At 36.8% G+C, this 24,556-nt stretch overlaps 2 protein-coding genes across 3 annotated transcripts in view; one reads left to right on the top strand and one right to left on the bottom strand.

The window, feature by feature from the left end:
- mrn (general transcription factor IIH subunit 4 marionette) overlaps positions 1-1,494 on the bottom strand; it is a 54,767-nt gene extending 53,273 nt beyond the window's left edge. The window contains exon 1 of the mRNA XM_090374922.1: positions 1,473-1,494. Coding sequence (XP_090231048.1) covers positions 1,473-1,494 — 22 coding nt within the window. The remainder of the gene's footprint in view (positions 1-1,472) is intronic.
- A 7,433-nt stretch (positions 1,495-8,927) lies between these two features.
- Positions 8,928-24,556, top strand: part of LOC150083876 (valine--tRNA ligase-like) — a 180,018-nt gene continuing 164,389 nt past the window's right edge. For both annotated transcript variants that reach the window (XM_090374919.1, XM_090374918.1), the window contains exons 1-2: positions 8,928-9,356; positions 24,092-24,143. In XM_090374919.1, the coding sequence (XP_090231045.1) occupies positions 9,165-9,356; positions 24,092-24,143 (244 nt within the window). In that variant the 5' untranslated portion in view covers positions 8,928-9,164. The remainder of the gene's footprint in view (positions 9,357-24,091; positions 24,144-24,556) is intronic.

The following is a 24,556-nucleotide window of genomic DNA, read 5'->3' as shown; positions in this document are numbered from 1 at the left end:
GTGAACCTCAGAAAGTTTGTTTGGTTAATGGGTTAATGCCTCAGAATGGGAAGAGTCTGTAATAGCAGAAGTAAATATAAGAATTTTTTGAATGGGGGAGTGGAACAGTATCGTAAAAGCATGGTTTCCTTGCACCTTTTCGCCCGTGGTAACAGTAATACTAAATCAATTTTACTCTCTAATACATGCTGAGAATGTGGCAGGTCCTAGTTACTATTTTGTATACATGACACAGGTCAGAGTTATCGTTTTTTTGTGATAACTATGATAAAACCCATTAACAAATGCTTTGGTATCCTTTTCTGTGTCAGCACCCAGGTGCTTTGCATTCAGTGTCCCCCCCCCCCTTTGCATAGCCCTGGTAAGTGGCACAGAATGACTCCTTTTGTACCGTTTACGTGAATATGTTAAATGGGAAATTAAATAAGGTATAAATAGGGGGATAGCTCTTTCATTACAATTAAGACTGCATTAATTTTTTATTTGAAGATTTAACTCACATAAAGAATACTAATTAAACATGATCCGAAGCCTTGTTTCTAATTCAATTTTCTAGTATCCATTACATATTCACATTTCTTTAATACCATTTCATTTTTGTACAAGTGCTTGAAATTATTCATTTTAAAACCATTATGAATGAAAACTATCTGTACCACAACCTCTTATTTTTAAAAGAAAACTCAGATCTGTGGATATGTAGTTTTTTTTTTCCTTTATATGTATATAAAGGAAAATATACATATAAATAGACAGATAGGTTAACTTTAAAGTTAACCTATCTGTCTATTAATAATGTAGACTTCCCAAGATTGTTTACAATGACACTAAGTCAAGCAGTGTATTTGTCTCCTATTCATATCTTAACTGTGCTTAATATTGGGATGCAAGGTTACTTCAATATATTAAGTGGGTAGTGTAGGAGTTTAACTTGGTGACAGGCCTATAGATAATACTGGAATGTAACATTGCATCCTTATATTATCTATGCTGGGGCAAAACGCTCATACTGCCATCATGGGTACCCATAGGGTTTTACAGCTGCTTTGGCCAGATTGTTAAGAACATGGGAGCACTAGAATTTGTAGTTTTGCTACCACAAATACAGCAGTAATGTTACTTGGTACTGCTGCATGGGTTAGATAACTATTTCGTAATGTAATTCAAATAAATATAAATATTAAAGCAACCTGCCCAAATTCATAAAACAATTAGCTAAGGCTACGATTACTCCAGGTTCAGATTCTATGACAATCAAATTACATTTGGTAATCCGTCATGTCAGCAATTGTCTGGCCAAAACAGCTGCCAATTTTTTTTTTAAATAAAAATTAGTGTTTCAAGCATTATTACCGGATTTTTTTTTACTGTCCTCTGTAATTGATCGTGTAAGGGTTTAGGCGCCAATTCATAAATACGACGCTGCAAGCAACAATCATCTGAAATACGATACACAATAACGCAATTGTCACTTTCAATTTTTTTTAATTTCATTTATTAGAAAATGAGCTTTGATTTCCACATCGGTACAAAAACATTATTTCCTACCTATAATAGCTGTTTCAACAAGTGCAAACTATTATGTCAACTTAGTATTACATTATTATATACAGAGAGAGCCTGAGATGCCAAATGTTCTTCGATCAAAAAATATACACTTGTGGCTAAAAGACAAGCCACTCGCACCATTTCCTAATAATCGTATATCAGGAACAAAAAATCACTTGGTAACAGACATTATTTTCCTAAAAATGCATCTTGGATAGCAAACCACGCCATACAAACATTAACGTTGCTTAACCCATTGCCGACAGAAAACTCTCAAACACAGTTTTGCATGATATATCCACAGTTGCCAACTCGTTATTATGAATTGGCTAAACAACGGTTAAAAAAACAAAGAATCCCAGAAATCACCAATTTTTTTTTTTTTTTTAATAAAAACAAACATCAATTATTTTTTCAGCTCTATTTCTCTTCGTTATAGCGATGCAACTGATTATTGTGTAATTTAAATATATCTTTTTTGAGTGTTTATTAAAGATGACACTTCCAGTTGTTGTTATTGTTGTTACAGAGTTTTAGATGCATCAGAGATTTAAGCCCAATACGTCGTATACAAAATGCCTGTAAATTTCGTGGATTCTGTGGTCGATTCGATGTTTGCTGGACAAAAAAATCGAGTTTTCCGGAGGAAAAACATGATGCCCTCTTCTGAGACCTCGACTGACTGACTTTAGTCACGTTGTGGAAAATTCCTGGCGTCATTGACGGAATTCGAACTCAAGTCCTTTCCATCGGGATGAGGAGGATGCTGATTATACCAACTCTGCTGTCCACGAGATCGACATCCATAGTCTACGAGGTCTATTAATCATAAAAACAAGAGCTGCACGAACAATTTATTTGTCTCATTAAAAATCCCAGTGCGCCAAACACCAGTACGTTTTTATATTTTTTAAGTTACATAGAAATTTACTACCTAAGCTAAAAACAAAGCTGACCTAATAGCAGCCTACTTTTCTTGTAACGTTTGTATTGACGATCTTAATAAACCACCTCCTACCATTTTCTGTACACTCCACTTAAAGCAACCTATGGTCATTCTCCCCCAATTTTTCCAACCAGTCCGAACACATGCTACAACCAACCAGCCACGATAGCTGAACGAAAACATTGAATTTCCAATAGGGAAAGGAGATTATAACCAATCTACTATGGAGAATTTGTGCCAAAAGGACATGCTGGTATAAATATATATGTATGTGTGTCTTGGATAGGGTAGTCCCTGAACTTTAGTTGAACTTCGCCTAGGAACAAAACTGTGCTAACAGAGAACACTATAAAAAGGCTAGATTTAGTGTTATTGTGTATTTAAGAAGTACGTATCGTTATGTTGAAAATACTGTTTCTGACTAACTAGATATCAGGAAGGAGCAATCATGTGAACAGCTGCTTAATGGTATCCGTCATTGCCACAAGAAGGCGGGACACTGTTGTTCCACAGAGTTTTCCGTATATTATGCGCTTGCCTATCAATGTACTCGTGAATCACTCGGTTTCCAGCAAGACCGCACAATACTATGTGAATCCAGAGAACCCTGGGTTTCGAATGATCTTCTAGCAGTTAAATTAGGACAAAAATCTATTGTTCTAAATCTACTCTGAGAAGTAAAGAGCAAATTGCAACATCTAGACGCGTTGTGTTCAAACTCAAAGGTTTTTTGTGTATTGGCCTTTGAGCCCCGCATTTAATGTTTCTTCTACAAGTTTGTTCAGTGAATTGCATGTAACTAGAAGGAATGGTCAGGACGCAAAATAGTAACAAAAAAAACAAGGTTTATTAAACATATAAGTATACAGATGAGCACGATAGAACTGGTACATAGTTTGAATTAAATGGCATGTGATTGTTAAGTAAACTAACTGGATACAAGCAGTATCTTGCTTTAGCAATATTATAATTTTGTAATATTCTTCATGTGGCTTTTACATTATTTCTCTAGCAAGAACAAAATAATTTGTGTTCGTCATAACATAACACTGTTCAAATACTAGAACAGGGAATTATATTAACTTAATAGTATAATTAGTATTTGACAATTAAATTAATAAGTCGCATTCTCTATTAAAACTGAATACTAAGAAAATAATACAATTGTCGGGGTATATTTATATATATATGAGGAGCGATGTCTTATAAATGCATTAAAACGTATGCAGATGGTAGGTTCGGCTTTTGGGTAATTTAATACAGTTTGTTATTAAACAATAAGGGTTCACTTACCCGAAACTATTCTGCACCGCCTCGGTGGGGGGGGGGGGAATCTGTATCAGACATCAATATGGTTCTTTTCTCATCTTTTCCTAGTAATTATTATCTTTTCCTAGTAATTTCTTCCTGTCATGTTTCACTCATGAACTTCCTCCTATTCTTTCCCCTGTCCAATATATATATATATATATACCACCGCATCCCCTCTCTGAGCTCCCTAAGAATTGTTTTGTTCTCACGAGTCAACTATGTGTGTGGGGGGGGGGATTAAATGGATTTGTACCATCCACGGAGTGTCGAAGCTAATATGTTTATAAAGGTCTCGTTACACAAGACATGCTGTGTCTTGTCCTGCTAATTTCTACTCATATATCAATCTACTCTGTTCTTAGGATCTTGCGTGATCGACGCTCTTGTCCGCTCACAGGAGAACAGGAGACATCACTATGGTGTCCTATTACGGCGACCGCACCCCTGGGGTGATTGAAAACGAAAGTAAAAGTTTGTAAGCTCCGTCGAAATGACGTTATCGCTATATCCTTTAGTTGTACAGGTCACTGAAAAAAGTATTCGGTACTATGAGGCGAAATTACTTCTTGAAAGCAAGTAAAAGGGCTAAAAAAATGAAAATATTTGCCTTTTTACACTATATAATCACTTAGGTTCTCATATAGCCATTAAGACTTCCTGGATTCATCATCGCATGGACTCATAGTTATGTGAAATGCGTGTCACAGGAGAATTCGCGTTGAATCAATTGCAACTTGCAGTTTTTGCAACCTGAAAGGTTGTGATCTCTATTTAAGTGGCATCCTAAGGGCTCGTGTCGCCTCATTTCATATGTGCTACTCTATTCGATTGATATGTTGCGACTGTGGAGGCTACCACAACAGGTTATATTCATTCCCGTGTTCATGTAGCCAGTGCTACAGAGGCATTGTAATATGGCACTATATCTTGTTGAAAGAACCCATTCAGAAAAGGGGCACTATAGTTACGGCGGGGATGCGTTATCTGAAAGTATAGTGATGAACAAAAAACTGCATCGCTTGTGAATTTTGCAAATAACGCGTTTTGCGCTGCAGAAATGTTTGAAATGCATTTGTTAAATGGGATATACACCGATGAGCCAAAACAGTATGACCACCTACCTAATATAATGGTGGTCCTCGACGTGCAGCCAAAATAGCTTGTACCCGGCGAGGCACGGGCACTACATAGTGATATAGTGACATAGTGTTTTTTGACCAGCGGCACCGGTGCTTTCGCACAACTCTGCATTTGAATCTCTTGTGAAGTAAGACAGTACAGTACTGTCAAGACCAGATAGCATATGTTAGTGTATGTTCATGTTTGCTTAGTGTGGGTTATGTTGTTCATCTGGCTGCTTAGCCTAGGGTCCGTGGAACACCACAGACCGCTGGTTACCGTCACTGGCACTGGAAGCCGGACCAGGTATGTGGAAAAAGAACTCTGGCTGGCCGACCCTGGGGTTAGCCTGAGCTTCCCAGGGAGAGCCAAAAAAAAAAAAAATAAATAAATAAAATATAAAAAAATATAATAATAATAAAATAAAATAAAAAAAATAATAATAACAAAAAAACAAATAAAAAAAATAATAAAAAATAAACAAATAAAAAAAATAATAATATATAAAATAAAAAAATAATAATAATAAAAAAATAAAAATAAAAAATAATAATAATAAAAAATAATAATATATAAAATAAAAAAAATAATAATAATAATAAAATAATAATAATAATACTAAATAATAATAATAATAATAAAAAAAAAAATTTTCTCCTTCTCTTTCTTTTTGAAATAGGAGAAGGGGTGAGAGATTGAGGTGAAGAAAGAAGGTAAGCAGAAGAAAGAGGGCTAGGAGGGTGGGCTCCCCCAAAGGGGGAAGCCCACCCTACCTGAAGAAGAAGAGAAAAGATTGTGAGGTCAAGTGACCCACAAAGTCAGATTGCCTAATAGCATGACCCTGCATTTGATGTCAAATGCCAGTCCCACTCCCAGAGGAGTATTTATATGAGTTCCTACACAAGTAGGAAAATCAGATATTGTCCTACACCTTGAAGAGAGGAGGTGCCGGCAAGTGAGTGGGTGCCACATTGGGCAAGGGGCCCAGTGTCAGCAATTAAATCTTCTTCATCCAAGGGTGACTTGTGGGCAATGAGCAGTGTCTCACACTGGGTAGAGGACTTGGATAACCTTCTCTTAGGGGATGAGAGGAGGCACATGGATTCATGAAGCTCGAGGATTGCTCGGAGTTCTTGTGTCTATTGTAGAAAAGTCCTTTTTGGGTTCGTGGGTTTGTCAGATAACTTCCTTTGTGAACGTCGAGAGATTCCTGTTAGGTCAGGATAAAGATCAATATCCTGTTTGTGTTTTCTTTGATTCCATTCAGGATATGTTCTGTGAATTGAGTTTTGGGTTCATTATGAGATGGGGGTGCGTTGAACAGTTTGCTGTAGGTGAATTTGACGCATTTCAAATACAGTCTGGGCAAAAGTAGTGAAGGCTTTGTAGTTGGTTTCGTCAATTATGTAGAGATGTTCCTGCCCACTGGGTATATTTCCAGTACTGGTAATTAGGAGACTTCTGAGTAAATCATAAAGAGGGCAATTATACATGAGGTGAATCCAGTCTTCATTGTCGCCGCATGTGCAGAGAGGAGAATCGGTGAGACCCAGGGCATGCAGCTTGGCCTGAAACGATCCATGACCAGTGAGGAAGAACGAGACGTGAAGGCCTGGTGAGTACCATGGAGGAAGTTTTGGTGCAGTTATCATAACTTGTGGAAGAAATTTTTTAGTTGTTTCACCTTTGGTTGTTTGCTCCCAAGATCTTTGCCAATGCTGGAAGAGCTTAGAATAAATCTGTTTCATTTAGCACTACAAGATTTCTAAATGTGTCTTGTGGTATCTGGTGCAAACACGTAACCAGCAGATCCTTTAACTCCTGTAAGGTCCGTGGTTGGAGACGCCGTAGATCGGAGTTGCTGTTCCAACACAAACCACAGATGCTCGATGGGATTGATGTCTGGGGAATTTTGAGGCCAGGGCAATACCTGGAAGTCTTCCTCATGTTCTGAGAACCGTCTCGAACAATCCGGGCGGTGTGGCATGGCGCATTATCCTGCTGAAAAACGGCACCGCCAGAAGGGAAGACCGTTCACATGAAAGGGTGTACCTGGTCAGCAATGATATTTAGGTAAAAGTGTAAAGTATTTAGTGTCTAACGGCACCAGGGGTTTCCCCCATCTCTGTGGTGTATGCATTGTTTGTGAAATACAGTGCTCTGTGGAGGTCAGAGATTTAAAAAGTATATGGGTACATATCTACATTTTTCACCTGGCAGAACAGGTATACAATGACTATTTATGCTCTTTTCTTGGATGCGTCGCATCGAGCCCCCATCTAGGGGACCCCAATCGAGGGCGCCATCAAAGTCTCAACATAAATAAACCAGGCCCTTTTGCGTCCGGGCCCCGAAATACCTTTGCACAGCCCTGCTCTCCTTTCATCAGCATGAAAACAACGGGAACCAGGATTCTCAGAGCAGGCAACGTTTTTCCAATACTCTACTAATGATTGCTTGTGTCCCTAAGCCTCCTGTAACCATGCCATGTCTGCGCGGGTAGCACAGTGGTATCGTCACCGTCCTCCCCACACCGGGTGGAAAAGGTCTGGGTTCGAATCCCGACGATGACGCGAGGAACTTTAATGGGCTTTTTTCACTCCGTGGTTGAGTTAGTCGGTCTCAGGCGTAGATAGCAAGGTTTTTCTCCCCAATAACTGGGGTTTTTTTGTCCAGCAAAACAGGCAAATCGACCATAGAACATACGCAATTTACAGACACAAATACGGGTTAATGTATTTAATTACGGGCAACCCTGAAATAATAATTTGATTTTTTTTTTTTTTTTTGTAACCGTGCCGTCTTTTTTGTCGTTGACAAGAGTAGAACCTGGCTGGGTCAGCCGCGACACAGCATTTGTGACGTGTTCTGAAATGTTTCTTTGATTACCCCTGTTGTGATGAGTTATTATTGACTGACTAACTTTTCTTTTACCCTGTACATCCCGTCGATGACGCGAGGAACTTTAATGGGCTTTTTTCACTCCGTGGCTGAGTTAGTTGGTCTCAGGCGTAGATAGCAAGGTTTTCCTCCTCAGTAACTGGGGTTTTTTCGTCCAGCAAAACAGGCCAATCAACCATAGAACATACGCAATTTACAGACACAAATACGGGTTAATGTATTTAATTATGGGTAACCCTAAAATAATAATTTGATTTTTTTTTTACCCTGTACAACTCTTCTCATCCTCGGTTGGCCTCTCGATCAATAAGCTATTGCAAATCACAGGAGCACCGTTCGCGTGATGCTATCTTGTTATTAGACCAATCGGCAAACACCTTGGACGACTATGTTCCAGTATTATTGTGGAGCGTATAATAATAATTCTGTAAATTGTTATATTCTGTGGTTGAATTCCTGGACGAAAAACTATACTAGCCTCTTACGGTACCGACTAACTCAGCCACGTTGTGAAAAAAATCCATAAAAATTCTCCGCGTCATTGACGGAATTTGAACTCAGGCCTTTTCTACTCTGGTGTGGAAAAGAACTGAGGGGTGATGTGGGACCTAGTGATGACATGCCACTAATTAGCTCCCATCCTAAACTGTTCTAATAATGATTTGAAAGATGGGGAAAAAATAATGAAATTTCACAGAACATTTATTATTATTATTATTATTAGCCATATGATGCAAGGAAGCTGAGGCTTATGCTGCATCAGCCAAAAAAAAAAAAAAAAAAATTCCCGAGTTAATCTGAGAGAGAGACAGAGAGGTAGAAAGGAATCATCAAGAAACAGAAGAGTCCCTGGGATATGTACAATACAAATTGAGTCTTTGGTCGGCTTTTATAAGAAGTGTTTCATTATAAAAAAAAAAATTAAGAAGTTTCTTTTCAGTGATTTTAATTTAAAATATCAAAATCACTTTTGATTTTTGAAACCAATTTTAAAATCAAAATTACTGAAAATAAACTTTTCTTGAGATTTAACGTCATATCGATCTGTTTATTGTAAGCCAAGTGCATTGCCCACAGATGTCGTCGCCCTCAGAAAGATGCTAGTGTAGTGGTGCAATGAATGATGCATGTATGATATAATTTTCTTATGGAAAAGTTGCGTTTGCTTGCAATTTTCAATACCGTATGATTTTTATGAGAATTATTGCATAACATAATTAATCAGAAGCCTAAAAGTTCAATTTGTTTTTATCTGAAAATGTCAGTTAACTACTGATCCAGTGCTCAGCTCGGTTTGCTCATCGCAGATAATATCGATTCGGAGACTTGCATCTGTCGAATGTTGTATCTTATTTCACATATTGGAAATATGTTTTATTCTGTAACTCGAATTAAATATTTTTATCTGAAACGTTTACCACACCAATGTTTAAGATGCTTTGGAACCACATCCAAAACTCCGTTTAAGGAAAGTAATGCAGTTTTAGCGAAATCAGTCTCAGATTCTGAAAAGGATAGTAACTATGATCAGGTAAGTGCATCCAATCTTCATAGCGTTTCTAGAATTAGAGAATTATTGTGAAAAGATTTAATTTATTTATAGGGTTAAGTAAAAATTCTGTACCGAATCTTATATTTATTACTCTATTAGCAGTTATAAGACTATAAGGAAAGGAAGCACGTAAAGTCTGACGAAGTTTGTTTATTTACCATTTAACTTCGTTAACATACAAGTTATTAAATAACTTTTTAAAATAAATATGCATCTGCCACTGCATTACAGTGAAATTGATTCTTTATAAGCACATGCAACCAAGTATTTAATCTTAGAATGCACTGTGGATATAAATAAAAAAGTGACGTGCAATCCTGAAACAGCTTAATCAAGTTGCAGTATGCAGTGAAATTAAAAATTGTACCAGGCTCATGAGGTAGATTGTCACAGCATGGCCTGTGCTTGTAGAAAGAAAGAGCAACACTTGAATAGAAGGGGTGTAAATATTTTCTGATGTTATCAATTCATTGTTAGATGGAAACTTCTAGGTTGATAGGGAGATGATACAGAAATCAATAGTTCAATGGTGGTCGTAAGCAGAGGGGAATTACTTCTATCAGGATATACAGTTGCCTGAAAAGTGGGGTAGAGCAAGGTATTGCAAGACCTGTGGAGATTTTCCTTGGACAAGCTTGCTTTAACTATTGTGTTAAAAGTTTCTAAGGATGCAAAGAAGGGCAGTGTACTTGCTTATACACTAATGCTAGGAGTGTACTAAATAAATTTGATGAATTGAAAATATGGGTTTGGTCATCGAATGCTGATATAGGAATATCAGAAACAGGATGTTACCCTGATATAAGGGATGCAGAATTGGAATATAGTGAGTACAATGTGTACAGACAAGACAGAAGAGATTGGGGGAAAACAGTTACATTCTTGGTTAACCTGGTGGTAATGGTGCACAAAATGTAGCAAAAGCAGTGGCTGATCACTTCACAGGTGCCAAACTTTCTCTTTAATTTTTGAAAGTGTTTTTAGGTTTCTGAATTTTGTTTAAATAGTAGATTTCAAGTTTAAATGGATTGCAGTACTCACTGTTTGTACTTAAGTTTTAATAAAAAATTATAATAATATACTGTGTTTTTCACCTGTTATTTTCAAAAAAAAATAAAAATAATTAATTTTTCTGAAACTAATAAAAGAATGTTTTAGACATAAAATAGAAACATTAGTCTCTTGTTCTCCAATTTACAGTTTAAAAGACTTAAGTCTTTTAAACTGTAAATTGGAGAACAAGTGCATGTTTCAAAATTTGAAATTTGAAACATGCACTTGTGCATATATTTCCACTTATTATATTTATAAATATTATTAAAAAAATTAAAAACATATATTTAATACTATTAATTTCTTCCATCTCTCAGGAAGAAAATATATTACAACATTTATTTCAAATTTGGCATGCTTCACAGCATGTAAAATTTGAAACTATGTATCTTGCTTCCTACAGTGTATCAGCCATCTAGAGAGAGCATTGAGATTCATATAATTATCTTTACTCTGTGAAAACAATAAATCTTTCAAAAACAACTAGGATAAGAATGTCTATTGGGAGGTGAAAAACAAGTAACCCGAAACTTTAAACAAACATAGTGTTGGTGCTTATCTGATACCATGCTACTATTTCACAAAAAACCAAATAGTTGCAAAGATGGTGGCTGGTAACTCGACAGCTCCTTGCATGCAATTTCTGTATAAAAACCATAATAAAATCATTTCAGAAAGTAGTTTGACTATATTTACGAAGGTAGAAAAAATTTTAGGATCACAAATTTTTAATCAATTTAATAATGGCTAATATAAGAAAGCTATTTCCAGGTGTCACTTGTCAGGTTACCTGCCACTACCATTGGGTTAAGAAGTGGCTAAGTCATCAAGTATGACTAGCCGAGTGGGTAAAGTACCTGCCCGGCAACCCAAAGGTCGCGGGTTCGATTCCCGCCTCGGGCTTGGATCAAAGTACTGCAAAAACCTTGGGAGGTGCAATATGGCCACAGAAGCCGATGCGCCAACAACTACCAAATCAAAATCAAATCAATCATCAAGTATGAAACTGTATAGCATGTGTTTGATTGGACTGTGGTTTGAAGCCTGCATGGCTGCTAAAGGCAGTACACCCACTTCATGTGGGTTGCCAGTGTAATGTGTTGAGTTAGTCTGGTCTCTCTCTCTCTCATCACTTAGTGCCAATCCCACGCAAGAAAAACATAGATTTGTGTATGCAGGGTGATTCAGGAGGAATAGTAAATATTTTGGGAGGTTATAGTATCGATTATTCTGAGTAAAAAAGTTCATATAAACATGTGTCCAATTCTCAACGGATATGGAGATACAGCTGTTTGAAACTGGTATGCATAGCACCCTGAATCAGATGTGACCAAGAAGCAGTTATAACCTGATGCTGTTTGGTGTTAGAAGTGTTGTTAAGAATGCCGCACATCTTCACACATGCTGAATATACCAATATGGTGTTTGTGTATGATTTTTGTAGTGGAAGTGCTACTGCTGCTTGTAGCGAATACTGTTGATGGTTTCCTAACTGCAAAATAACAGATTCAAGAGTAATTACTAGTGTTTATGCTAAACTGCTTGAGACCGGTACAGTTCCCAGCACTCATATTTCTTCTGAACATGCAAATGTTCAGAAGAATTGATGAAATAGAACACATTCTTGTGTCATTTGAATGTATTCCTACTATTAGCACATGAAGAATTTTTATGCACATCGGTGTTCCATAGACAAGAGTATGGCGAACATTACGTGAGCACGGCTTGTATCCATTTCACATACAGTGGGCGCAAACTTCTTCAACCAGAAGACAATGCCCTGCAATTGGAATTTTTTCGGTGGATAAATGCTAATTGTCTATTAATTCCATTAATACTGTTCGGTGATAAAGCTACTTTCACCCATGATGGTATCAACAACACCCGTAACTCTCATAGGTGGTCAGACGAAAATCCATGTGCCACTGTAGAAACAAATTTTCAACATCACTTCTCTGTAAACCTGTGGTGGGGTGTTGTTGACAATCAGTTGATTGGGCCTGTTGCGTTACAAAATCATCTTACCTGGTCCATTTACCTAGAATTTCTGCAAAGTGAACTTCCACTACTATTGGAGGATGTTTCCTTGGCTACAAGGATTGGTATGTATTTTCAGCATGACCGAGCTCCTGCACATCATACCCATCTGGTGATACAATATCTGAATCGAACTCATTGGCCACCGAGGTCTCCAGACCTCACTCCATTAGATTTTTGTTTGTGGGGATGGATGAAAAGTGCAGTATACAAAGAAAAGGTGAATACAAGAGACGAATTGCTTGCATTTTGATACTGCTGCCCTCATAAAGGAATGCCAAGATTACCCCAGAAGAACAACACGTCATATTACCAAAAAGTTGCAAAGTGCATTGAGGTTGGCAGTGGGATTTTCGAACATTTATTGAGAACTGTAAAAAATTTGTCAATTATTTGTGTTTTGTATCATTCAAAAAGTCAATAAATGCAAACAATAAGTCATTTATCATTCTTTAAGACCTCTCATAATGGCTTTGTCCATGCCAGTTTCAAACAGCTGCATCTCCGTATCCATTGAGAGTTGGACACATGTTTATATGAATTTTTTTACTCACAATAATCGATACTGTAACCTCCAAAAATATTACTATTCGGGCTGAATCACCCTGTGTATTGCTGAAAAAGTTAACAGCGATGTCTGAACAGAAAATGTGGCATAATAAAGTTTTCCAAAAAATACTTACATGCAAAGACAGAATTAGCTTAGTTCATATAATTTAACTATAATCCTACAGTTGCAGTTTCTACATTTTACTGAAATTATATTAAATGTGCCCCCCCCCCCTTATGGATTGTTCTTTAATTTTACCATTGTCATTAAACAACACCTTGAAACCATAATTTATATATATTCTTCCCTATATGTACTCCTGAAATGGTTAATGAAAACTATTTTTGGCCAAAATTTGGTAGAAATTTTCAAGATGGCATGTAAAATATTTACTGTACAGGCAACTCTCAATTTATGAATGTTAGATTTATGAACATTCGTTATAACGAACGTCACAATTAATTCAAAATTTCTTAACATTGCCAATCGATAGAATTCCTTATAAAACAAAATGCCAAACATATAGTGAACATAATTGTAAGATTTAAGTAAATAAACTTTTAAAAAAGGTATTTATTACAATAATTATCAGAAAATTATTATATGATAATTATATTGAACTGTTCTTGGTTAATAAAACTAATCTAGCCAGTAAAAAAAACATTAGCAGTAGCAAGGGCACATGATGCAAGAAAGCAAGCTTATATAGCATCAGCCAAAAAAAAAAAAAAAAAAAAAAAGCTCCGATTTCACCCCTCCATTCATTCCAAATACCTGTCCAGCTCAGCTTTAAATTTATTTAGGCTATTAACTTCCATAACAAAAAATGGAAGTCTGTTCCACCAATCATCTACCCACTGGCTAAAGGCAAGCTTCCGCACATCTATCCTACAGCTGTCTTTCCTCAATTTGAATTTATGCCCTCTCAGGTGATTATTCTGAGCAAGAGGAAGAATCCCATCGGCATTGAGCATGCTCAAACCATTCAAGGCTTTATACACCTCAATCAGATCACTTTGCAGGTGCCTTGTCTCCAGACACTATAATTTGCAAAACTTAAGCCTTTCTTCGTAAGAGCAACCCTTTATTCCATTCATTAATCTTGTTGCCCTTCTCTGTACTCGTTCCAACAGCTTCCTTCTTAAACTGAGGCCTCCAGACCTGTATACAGTACTCAAGGTGTGGCCTGACCATTGCCTTATACAAGGGGATAATCACCTCATCCCTGCTAGAAAAATTCCTTTATGTCATTGACAAGACACCATGAGCTACTCTTGCTGACCATCTGCACTACTCAGAAAAATTAATATCTGCCTGCACAATTATCCCCAGGTCCTTTTCACTTAAGAAAATAAAATTAAATTAAAAAATTTTGCAAATTTGTAGTGTACACCACTTTTGTATCATTATAATTTTTAACATTATTGTTTTTTTTTGGTTATTAATATACTGGCATAGACTAATAATCAAACAGACCGCAGAACACTTTATTTTTGCGGGCTTTTGCATAGAGAAGTATTCATAGAGGTAATGACATCTACGAAAAAGTAGCAATGGAGTGATCAAATATGCCATTTGTGCACAGACCTCTGTCAGTGTAGTACTACACAGTTGATATGTTACTCTGGGGTTAATGCTTCCCATATGCAGTATTTTACATTTGTCAGTGTTAAACTTCATTGGTTTACATGCCATGCTGCAAAGAAAAGAGCTGGACCTGAATATGCAAATGACTGTTTTTCAGCTAGCTCTGGGTGATTTTCACTTTTTAAAATGAGGGTTAACTTGCACAATTTAAGACTTCACGGTGAATTGGCGAGTGCAGATACTCAAGCTGCAAGTGAATTCCCAAAGGTGCTAGAAAAAATAATAGTAGAAGGTGGTTATGGTTCTCATCAAGTGTTCAATGTTGATGAAATGGCTTTTCTGGAAAAAAATGCCTTCCAGAACATTTCTAGAGAGTAAAAATGTACATCTGGACATAAAGTTGCAAAAGAAGGCGGCCAACTCTTTTACTTGGTGGTAATGCAGTCAGTGATTATAAACTTAAACTTTTGCTTGTGTATTTATTAGAAACCCAAGGGCTATAAAAGGAATGGTGAAGTCATCCCTTCTTGTTATCTGGAAATCTAATAGGAAGGCTTGGATGACAACGGAACTAGCATTAGTAGTGGCATGTGATGCAAGAAAGCAAGCTTATGCAGCATCAGCCAAAAAAAAAAAAAAAAAAAACTCTCCCATTTCACCCTTCCAACTGTTTGAACACTCGTTTAAAAACTATTTTGTGGGGGAAATAAAAAGGTATTGTGCGTCTAAAAATTTATCCTTCAAAATTTTATTACTGCTTGATAATGCCCCTGGCCATCCATCCTACATAGCTGATTTCAATGATAAAATTAAGATTGTTTTTTTGTCTCCTAATGTGACCTCTATTGTTCAGCCGATGGCCCAAGCCTCCTTTAAGGCATATTACCCAAGGCAGACCTTATCTCAAGCCATTGCTTTTATAGACAGAGAGGAGAACTTAAGAGATTTCTGGAAGGCATACAATATTTATAATGGCATTGCAAAACATTGCTGGTGCTTGGGAAGATGTGAAGGAAATGAACTTAAGTGGTGTGTGGAAAAACTTGTGTCCACAGTTTGTGAATAATTTAAGTGATTTTGAGGAGCCTATAGAACCTGTGACTGAAGAAATTGTTGAACTGGGTAATAAAATGACCTTGACGTGACTATTGTGAGAGTTTTTAAAGGTCTCGCATTTTGAGGAATTAACAACCAATGAAATAATTGAAATAGACATCTAAATTCTGAAGTAACAGAAGAACTTGATATTCCATAACATCCCAGAACATTTACAAGGCAGAAAATGGCTGCAGCTCTAAATCAATTTCTGAAGGATTGTCAGTTTTTCGAAGACGATGCAAATATGGAAAGAATTGCAAAAGTGAAAAGAGGCGTTTATGACTGTCTAGCATGTCATAAACGCATGTCATAAATGTCAGTGAGATTTTTGAATAAAAAAAGAAACTAATTGTGCAATCTTCTATAAAAACATATTTTAAAAAAGTGGAAAACCCAGCTGTTTTTTCATTATCAGACGTCTTTCCATCTACCTCATCTGCACCTAGTGTCACTTAGGGTAGAAAATAATTAACTCTGAAGATATTGACAAGTAAAAGTTGAATACATATGTATGTACATTATGATAGTACTCATTTTCTTTATTTCTGTTTTGTAACTCATTGTTTTTAATAAAAATTAACAAGTACGATATCTTATTTTTTTATTCTTTTCCTAATTTATTTTACGTTACATATTGTATATGATAAACCATATCATATACAATATAATAAAATGTATTGTATAGACCATTTGATGTTTAGTACATGGTTTTAATGCTTTAAAATGGCTTTAATATGATATGTATCATAAAAGCTCAGGAATGTAAGATACACATAACGAACAAAACGTATGATGAACAAAGTCTTGGAACGGAACCCATTTGTAAACCAAGAGTTGTCTGTGTTGAAGTAGGACCATCTATCTCTCTCTCTCTACCCTAATGCAGCATTTCCCAAACTATGTTCTGCGAGATGTGAACAAGCATTCCATGAAAAATTGTAATTAATAATTAAATTAATTATTAATTTAATAATTAATTATTAAGTTAATTAATTAAAAAATAAAATTAAATTTTAAAAAATTTGCAAATTTGTAGCATACACCACTTTTGTATCATTATGATTTTTAACATTTTTTTTTTTTTTTTTTTTTTTTTTCGGTTATTAATATACTGGCATAGACTAATAATCAAATAGACTTCAGAACACTTTATTTTGGCAGGCTTTTGCATAGAGAAGTATTCGTAGAAGTAATGACATCTACAAAAAAGTAGCAATACAGTGATCTAATATGCCATTTGTATGCAATTTAGCCTGGAGTACGCGGGTTGAGGGAGGGGGGAAGCAAACCGATATCACAACTAAATTCACTTCCTGGTATAAATTTTTTTTGTTAATTATTAGTATTTTGTAATAAAATATTAGGGAAGTACTTTGGCTTTCACTAAACTTGTGTTCCGTAAATATGTTATGAGATGAAAAGTGTTCCCTGACTAAAAAAGTTTGGGAAATGCTACCCTAATGGATGCAAGTAGACTGCACCTTCAGAATGAAAACTCAGCTGAGTGAAAACAGTCAATGTGTGCATTTTGTTGCACATAAAGACCATGGGTAGAAGCCATAGTATGATGGATTTTCAGTGATGTTTCTTTTTTTTTTCTTTTTTTTTTTTTATGTGAACCCCAAACACGACAGGTATTAGAACCTATAGTACTTAGTACCGTGCTTGGGTTGGAGGTTGAGAAGACGAAAGAAGATATTTGTTGACATTGGACTTGAACTTCTGTAGATTGCAATTTTCAGGAAATACGTATGAAGGAAGGTTGTTCCAGTAAACAGCAGTTGAATGAATAAATGAGGAAGATGAAAAGTTGGTTCTGAGGGTTTGAAGTTGGACAGTAAATGGATGTTGGCTGGTGGCGGCACGTGTTCGGACTGTTTTGAAAGAGAGAGCGGGAATTATAGAAGCCAATTCAGAAGAACAGTGCCCATGGAAGTATCTGTAGAAAAGGCATGCAGCAGAAACAGTATATCTATGAGACAGCGAGTAGAGAGAGACTGTTAGAGAAGAGTCATTAATTAACCTAACTTCCCTCTTCTGAATGGAATCTAGAAGCCTGAGAGAGGTTTGTGGGGCACCACCCCAGATGTGGGAACAATATTCCATGGCAGGGCGGATTTGCGATTTATACAGAGTGAGCAGCTGTTTGGAAGAAAAGTAACGCTGAGAGCAAAAGAGAAAACCAAGTTTTTTAGATGCAGAGGAAGCAATATTTGTAATGTGCTTGTGCCAAGAGAGAGATTAGAAGTCAGAGTAATCCCCAAAACAGATATATCATTTTGCCTAGAAATCGGAGTGTCACTAAAGATAAGTATAGGAGCAGAAGAATCCTTTTTTGCGAGATATAAGACAAGACTGAGTTTTAGAAGGGTTGAAATCAACTAAGTTGTCATTGCCCCACTGGAGAATTACCTGAAGATCAGCATTTAAGAAATTGGTAGCAGATTTTCGAGAAGTTGAAGCTGATTGAGCAGGACAAGGTTTCTCAAAATGGAAAGTGGAATGCAACGTGCTATCATCGGCAAAACTATGGATAGGATTTCCAGTCAATGGAAGAAAGTCATTAATATACAAGAGGAAAAGAGTGGGGGAAAGAACTGAACCTTAGGGGACACCGGCATTAGTGTAGAAGTTAGAAGACAGAGAGCCATCTACCATCACCCTCAGTGAGCGAACAGAGAGAAAACTGGATAACCAAATTACTAAAAACAGTTGGCAAACCATAAGATGGAAGCTTGTTTAGAAGACCTTTATGCCAAACACGATCGAAAGCCTTTGAGATGTCAAGAGCAACTACTTGTGTTTCACCAAACCTTTCCATTGAATTAGTCCATAAATGGGTAACATAAGCCAGAATATCACCAGTGGATCGACACTGACGGAATCCATACTGGCGATCGTTGATCAGACGGAAGGTTTCTAGGTAGTTTAAGAGTTGGCTGTTAATTGATTTCTCCATTACTTTAGAAAGAGTAGAAGTAATTGCAATGGGACGATAATTGGATGGGAGGGATTTGTCACCCTTTTTAGAAACTGGCTGGATATGAGCAAATTTCCAAGCAGAAGGAAAAACACCTTTGGAATAAGAAAGTGAAAAAAGGCGGCAAAGAATAGGAGTAATTTCAGGAGCATAGGTTTTGAGAACAAGTGGAGAAATAGCATCGGGACCTGGAGCTTTCTTAGCATCAAGATTCATCAAAATCCTTCTGATATCCTTTTGACGGAAGACCACAGGAGGCATTGAATGGAGCGTGTTGGGAATGGTGGGAGGTGTTTTACCAAGATCATTAATACATGAGCTGGAAGAAAAATGGGATGCTAGCAGGTCAGCTTTATTCTTGGCTGAAGTGACAACAGAACCATCTGGTTTGGACAGAGGTGGGAGCAGAGATGGGCAAAAGTTGCAGCCAATAGCTTTGGCAAGAGACCAGAATGCTCGGCTACCATTAGGGCAAGAAGCAAGTTTTCTACTCTTAGCTTGTTCAAACTCTAGTTTGGACTGATTAATAACTGCTTTACAATTGTTGTGAGCTTTGGTGTAGGCAGAAAATGAAACTGAAGAATTAGAAACAAGCCAATTACAATATGCAACATTCTTCTCTTGAACAGCCTTAGCACATTTATTGGAAAACCAAGGTTTAGATAAAGGACGAGATTTTAAAGTGGAGTGTGGGATAAAGGATTCCATTTCTGCAAGAATAATTTCACTGACACGATCTGAGCAAATGTTGACATCAGAAGTTTTGAAACAGTAATCCGACCAAGGAAAAGAAGTCTCGCAGGTCATCCCATTTTGCATTCTTGTAATGCCAAACAACATGAGGTTGGGAATAGTCATGAGATAAGGGTTCCATGAGAGAAGAGACAATCACCAAGTTGTGATCTGAAGTGCCTAAAGGACCTCTAACTTCGACCGTGTACTTAGAAGGGTTGTTTGTGAGAAAAAGATCAAGCGTATTGGCTGTATGATTAGGATTGTCCGGTATTCTTGTAGGTAAATGAACAATCTGTGCAAGGTCATTAGTAATTGCAAAAGCCTCAGCATCTCGACCTGCTGGGTCGGTGTGACTAGAAAACGGAAGCCAGCTGGAGTTATGAACGTTAAAATCACCAAGGAAAATTACCTCACTGTTAGGAAAGTTGGACTGGAAAAAGTCAAGTTGCAAAGAGAGGAAGTCAAAGAGCTCCAAGTGATTAGTGGAGTTGGGAGAACGGTAGAGACAACAGATGAATTTGACACAATGGGGTAGAGAGATTTTAAGCCAGAGAAGATCAAAGAGAGGAGATTCCAAATTGCCAAGTCTCTGACAGGGAATATCAGAACGGACATATGCACAGGTACCACCTTTGAGATGAAAGGAACCATACAGCGAATAATTTGGGCATCTGAGATGAGCAGTAACTGAATCAACCGATAACTGAGATTCTGTCAGAAAAAGTACATGGGGTTTGGCAGACTGCAAGTGGAAATGGACATCGTTGAGATTAGAATTAAGACCACGTATATTTGTGAAATGAATTAGGAATTAGGAAGAATTAGGAAGTTCTTGGTGCAAGATGGAACGTGTGTCTATCTTGAAGATAGTGCATCTAGTGAGCTCTTCTCAACCTGCCAGGGATGGCAAACAAAGGTAAAAACAATGGGTTTCTACAGACACATGGTGCAAAACCGATAGTAGATAAACAGTGTAAGAAATCATTGTAGCAGCTCATGTAAGCAAACAAAAGTCACGGTGGGTACAATATGGGATAGTCAAGAGCACTTTGCAGCAGGATTATTCATTATACTGAAGGGGTTAATAGAGTATTGACATCCCCTCCTGGCTGCATGTCATGGATATCTGTCTCACTTATTGCTTTGAACACTGCATTTGACAGATGACTATAAGGAGCAATGTTGAGATGAACCACATTTCATTTTGTATTATGTGGGTTGAAGGGTAAGTATATGGCAATGATAACAAGAGGTGATGGATCCCACATGCACAGTGTGGGGAGTGCATGTTGTGGACAAGCTGATGCCAGTCTGGAGAATGTTTTCCTGGAATACCCTAGGCCCTTTGATATGTGTGCAAGGATGTTTTACAGAGGAGACCTATCCTATCACTGTTGAACAAATACTCACATTAAAATTTCTGTGCTTCCTGATAGTGGTGTCTTCCAGCAGGAAAATGCATCAACCAGATGTGTACAGGGAATAGAAGATGAAGTATTTGCTAACCCTTCTACAATTCCTCATCCCACCAAATTTTCTTGACTTACCTTGTTGAAGATCTATGGAATGAGGTTGAACAGGCTACCAGATGTGGCAGTGTAGATCTGCCACTCTCCAATGTGGGACTGTTATTGGATGTTATTAAGATAACATGGCAAATCAAACCTCCAGATTCCTTTAAGCACCTCGAAACATCTGTGCCACAATGTGTGTAAGCTGTTCTGTAAGCCCATGGAAACCTAACTCAGTATTAGTTAGGTGGTTCCTATTTTAGTGACATTTCATTGTATATTATTAGTGCAATCTGGAGGTCAAAAAGAATGATTTTTTTTTTTTGTATGGTAAGCTAGATTCAACACAGCAGAATTTTACTCTATTTCTTCATTGGAATATTATTATAATGAAGAGAGAAAGAAATGAAAAAGAAAGGAAAATAATTCAAATTTTTAATTGTGGTAAATAGGTAGCTCTAAAGTTCGAATCACCTAGGCTGGCACGAGTTGGATAATTTTGTTATATATAATAATTAACTTATAATCATCAAGCATAATGGTATAGCCTAATACATAATAATGCAAACTTGGTAGCATGGTAGTATTACTACTCTGAAATGGTGTATCGATAAAAACATTCAAATTTTAATTATAGATAATTAATAATGTCAACTTCATAAAATAACTGCTACATAGTTTTATTAGATTTATTTGTTTAGTGTAGTATTTTTATACTGAATTTGAATGAAAATCATTCTTCAGACCAGAAAAGCAAAGAAAAGGGTTCAAGTAGTGGGAGTTCTGTAGTTCTGGGGAGAATTGAAGGGGGCAATTGTCCTCTGAATCACAGACTTATTAGTTGTACAGCTTGGTTGATGTTTGCAGAGCTATCAAGAATGGGACGTGATGTTCCAAGGGAGATTACCTTTGTGTGTGCTCTATGTAAGAAGTGTGAGGATATTAGGTGCCAACTCAGCATTGTTATGGGCCTTTATGACAGCTTGAATAACAGGATGAATGCCATTGAAGGAAATAAAATGAGGGGTGCATCAAGCTCTCAGCTGCCAGCTTCAATACCACAGCTTGCACTTGATCATCAAGCAACATAGTGGCAACACCAAGGCAGAATGCATTGGTCTAACAGGAGCTAGTTGTTGTTGGTGACTCTGTTGTGAGGGAAATATATTATGCAGAAAGGATAGGCAGAATAGGACCAGGTTACATCTGCCATGGGGCCAAATGTTGATGACATTGTAGAGTAGATATCATCTTTTAAGGGCACAAAAGGTGATATAGTTGTATGTTGGCACTAATGACATTAAGAGAAGATCTGCAGATTTACTTAACAAGTACAGGGCAATGTTGCTAGGAGTAAATTCTTCCAGACACGACAGGAAGAAGTATTAATGATTCCACTAATAACATTAGTCCACGAAGAGCAGTGTCCATTGATTAGCACTCTTGTCTGCTCCCAATCAACATCCCTTTATCCATAGCAGCAATTTGCCCTTAATGCCATACTGCTCCAATTTGTACAGTAGTCTTCCATGTGCAACAATATCAAAAGCTTTCCTGAAATTGAAGTATGTGATATCAAAATTATTTTTTGCATCTAGTTCCCTTGTAACCACGTCATAGTATCCAATCAAATTGGTCAGACAAGATTTCCCCTTAACAAACCCATGCTGTGTCTGAACTATAACTGCATTCATGTCTAGATGATCCTGCAATGCTCCTTTAACCAGTGACTCCATTATTTTCCTGGAACAGAAGTTAAACTAATAGGTCTGTAATTACTCCTGTCTCCCTTTGATCCCTCTTTGTGAATTGGGGATACATTTGTACATCTCTAGTCTGTGAGGACTTCCCTGAGTCCAAGGACGCCATTATAATTATGGCTAAGGGTTTACTTACTTCCTTTGCTGTCTCCTTTAATATAACTGGATAAATCCCATCAACCCCCAAGTGCCTTTCTTATATTTAACTACAGCAATTTCTCCTCCACTTTGCTCTCAGTTATTACAAAGTCCTTAAGCTCCCTGTTAGAGTTTAATAAGCTTCTCCTCCACTTACAGAATTCCTCATGTGAATGTAGATGCAAAATACTCGTTCAGTTTGTCAGCTGTCTGAGTAGGATCATCAATGGTTGAACCATTGATATCAAGTGGACCAACCTGATTCATCCCCTTCTGGAGTTTATATACATAAAGAAGTCTTTGCTGTTTTTCTTTGCATCCTTTGCCAAAGATTTCTTGTAATCTGCCTTCACTTGCTTGCCGAACCTCTTTTGTGACTTGATTACAGACTGACTTATATCTACCTTAGGCTTCTGTGTCACCTGATAATTTATATGCATCCCATGCATTTGTCTTCTCTGCCATGAGTCTCATTAGTTCATCTGACATCTATTTTGGCCTAAACCTTGAACAGTATTTCTTAGTTGGTATGAAAAGGCTAGTAGCTTCCAAGATTAAATCCTTGAATGCTTTCCATTTAGAATTTGCTCTTGGTAACATCATCAGTTGGTCCCACTGTATAGAATTTAAAAACTCTCTGTGATCAGTGTAGTCACCTCTAGAAAAGCAAAAATCCTTCTGTTTACTCCTGTTTACCCGGATGTCTTTAAGTAAATCCCACATCAGTACTCTGTGATCACTGCCATCTAGTAGTTTCTTTATCTGCAAATTATTAATGCATAAATAATCACTGCTAATAATCAGGTTAAGAGTACCCTGTGTTTGCCCCTCGAACATGCTGCTGCTGTAGAAAACAATCATCCAGTAAATCCACAAAATAAGTCTTGCTAGTGTGCAAGTGACCAACCACAAATTCCCATCAATATATGGTAAGTTAAAATCCCCCATTAAGACATTCTGGTTTACTGGCCCATCTATTTCTCTGTGTAGTTGTTCATTGTACTCAGAGTCATTAGGCCCATAACACACTCCTACTCTCATTTTTGCTTTCCCATTGCTTATGTCACACTAAATTGTCTTAAAATTGCAGAACTTCATAAAATGAATAAATGCACGTCTTATTAAAATTGTTCATTAACCAATGCTTGTATCATTAAATTGTTTTTATTTTTAAAATGAATTAATGTTACTTATCTCTTTTCTAAGCACTTTACTATATTTCATTATAGTCTTTGTTATTGTATTAAAAGTTTTTTTTTTTCCAGGGAAGAGTACTTTTGCATCATTCTGCTTCTGTTGTGGAAGGAGAGAAGAAAGGTATTCTTGATCTTATTTATTCATATACATCATAGGTGAAGGACCCTTTGCATGTTATGGGCCCATCTGAAACTTTAAATCAATCACAGCTAATCAGATACTCTAAAAATCTGGCCTAGGCTACATTTAAATAATGGATTATTAATAACATTTCACAATAATGATACTTAAGACTTATATAATTAAGCGATGATTGTACTGAAAGTAATACCTATTGGTTTGTTAGTTGTTCAGGGTATCAAAAGTCTGGGTCTATAGGGAAAATTTAAACAATATACATTTAAGTCATTTATTATTCAGATTGATTGCCATTAATATCCATACACATATGAATTCTTGTATGAATGTTTCTTGGGCATTTCTTAAGTAGGAACACTTATCTTAAAATATCCATGCTGAACGTTTTTGCTGCA

Source organism: Mastigoproctus giganteus, chromosome 6, assembly GCF_048544385.1.
Source record: "Mastigoproctus giganteus isolate SK-2022 chromosome 6, ASM4854438v1, whole genome shotgun sequence".
NCBI classification, from domain to species: domain Eukaryota; kingdom Metazoa; phylum Arthropoda; class Arachnida; order Uropygi; family Thelyphonidae; genus Mastigoproctus; species Mastigoproctus giganteus.
Note: the sequence above shows the minus strand (reverse complement) of the source record. Positions and strands in the feature narration are given on the sequence as shown.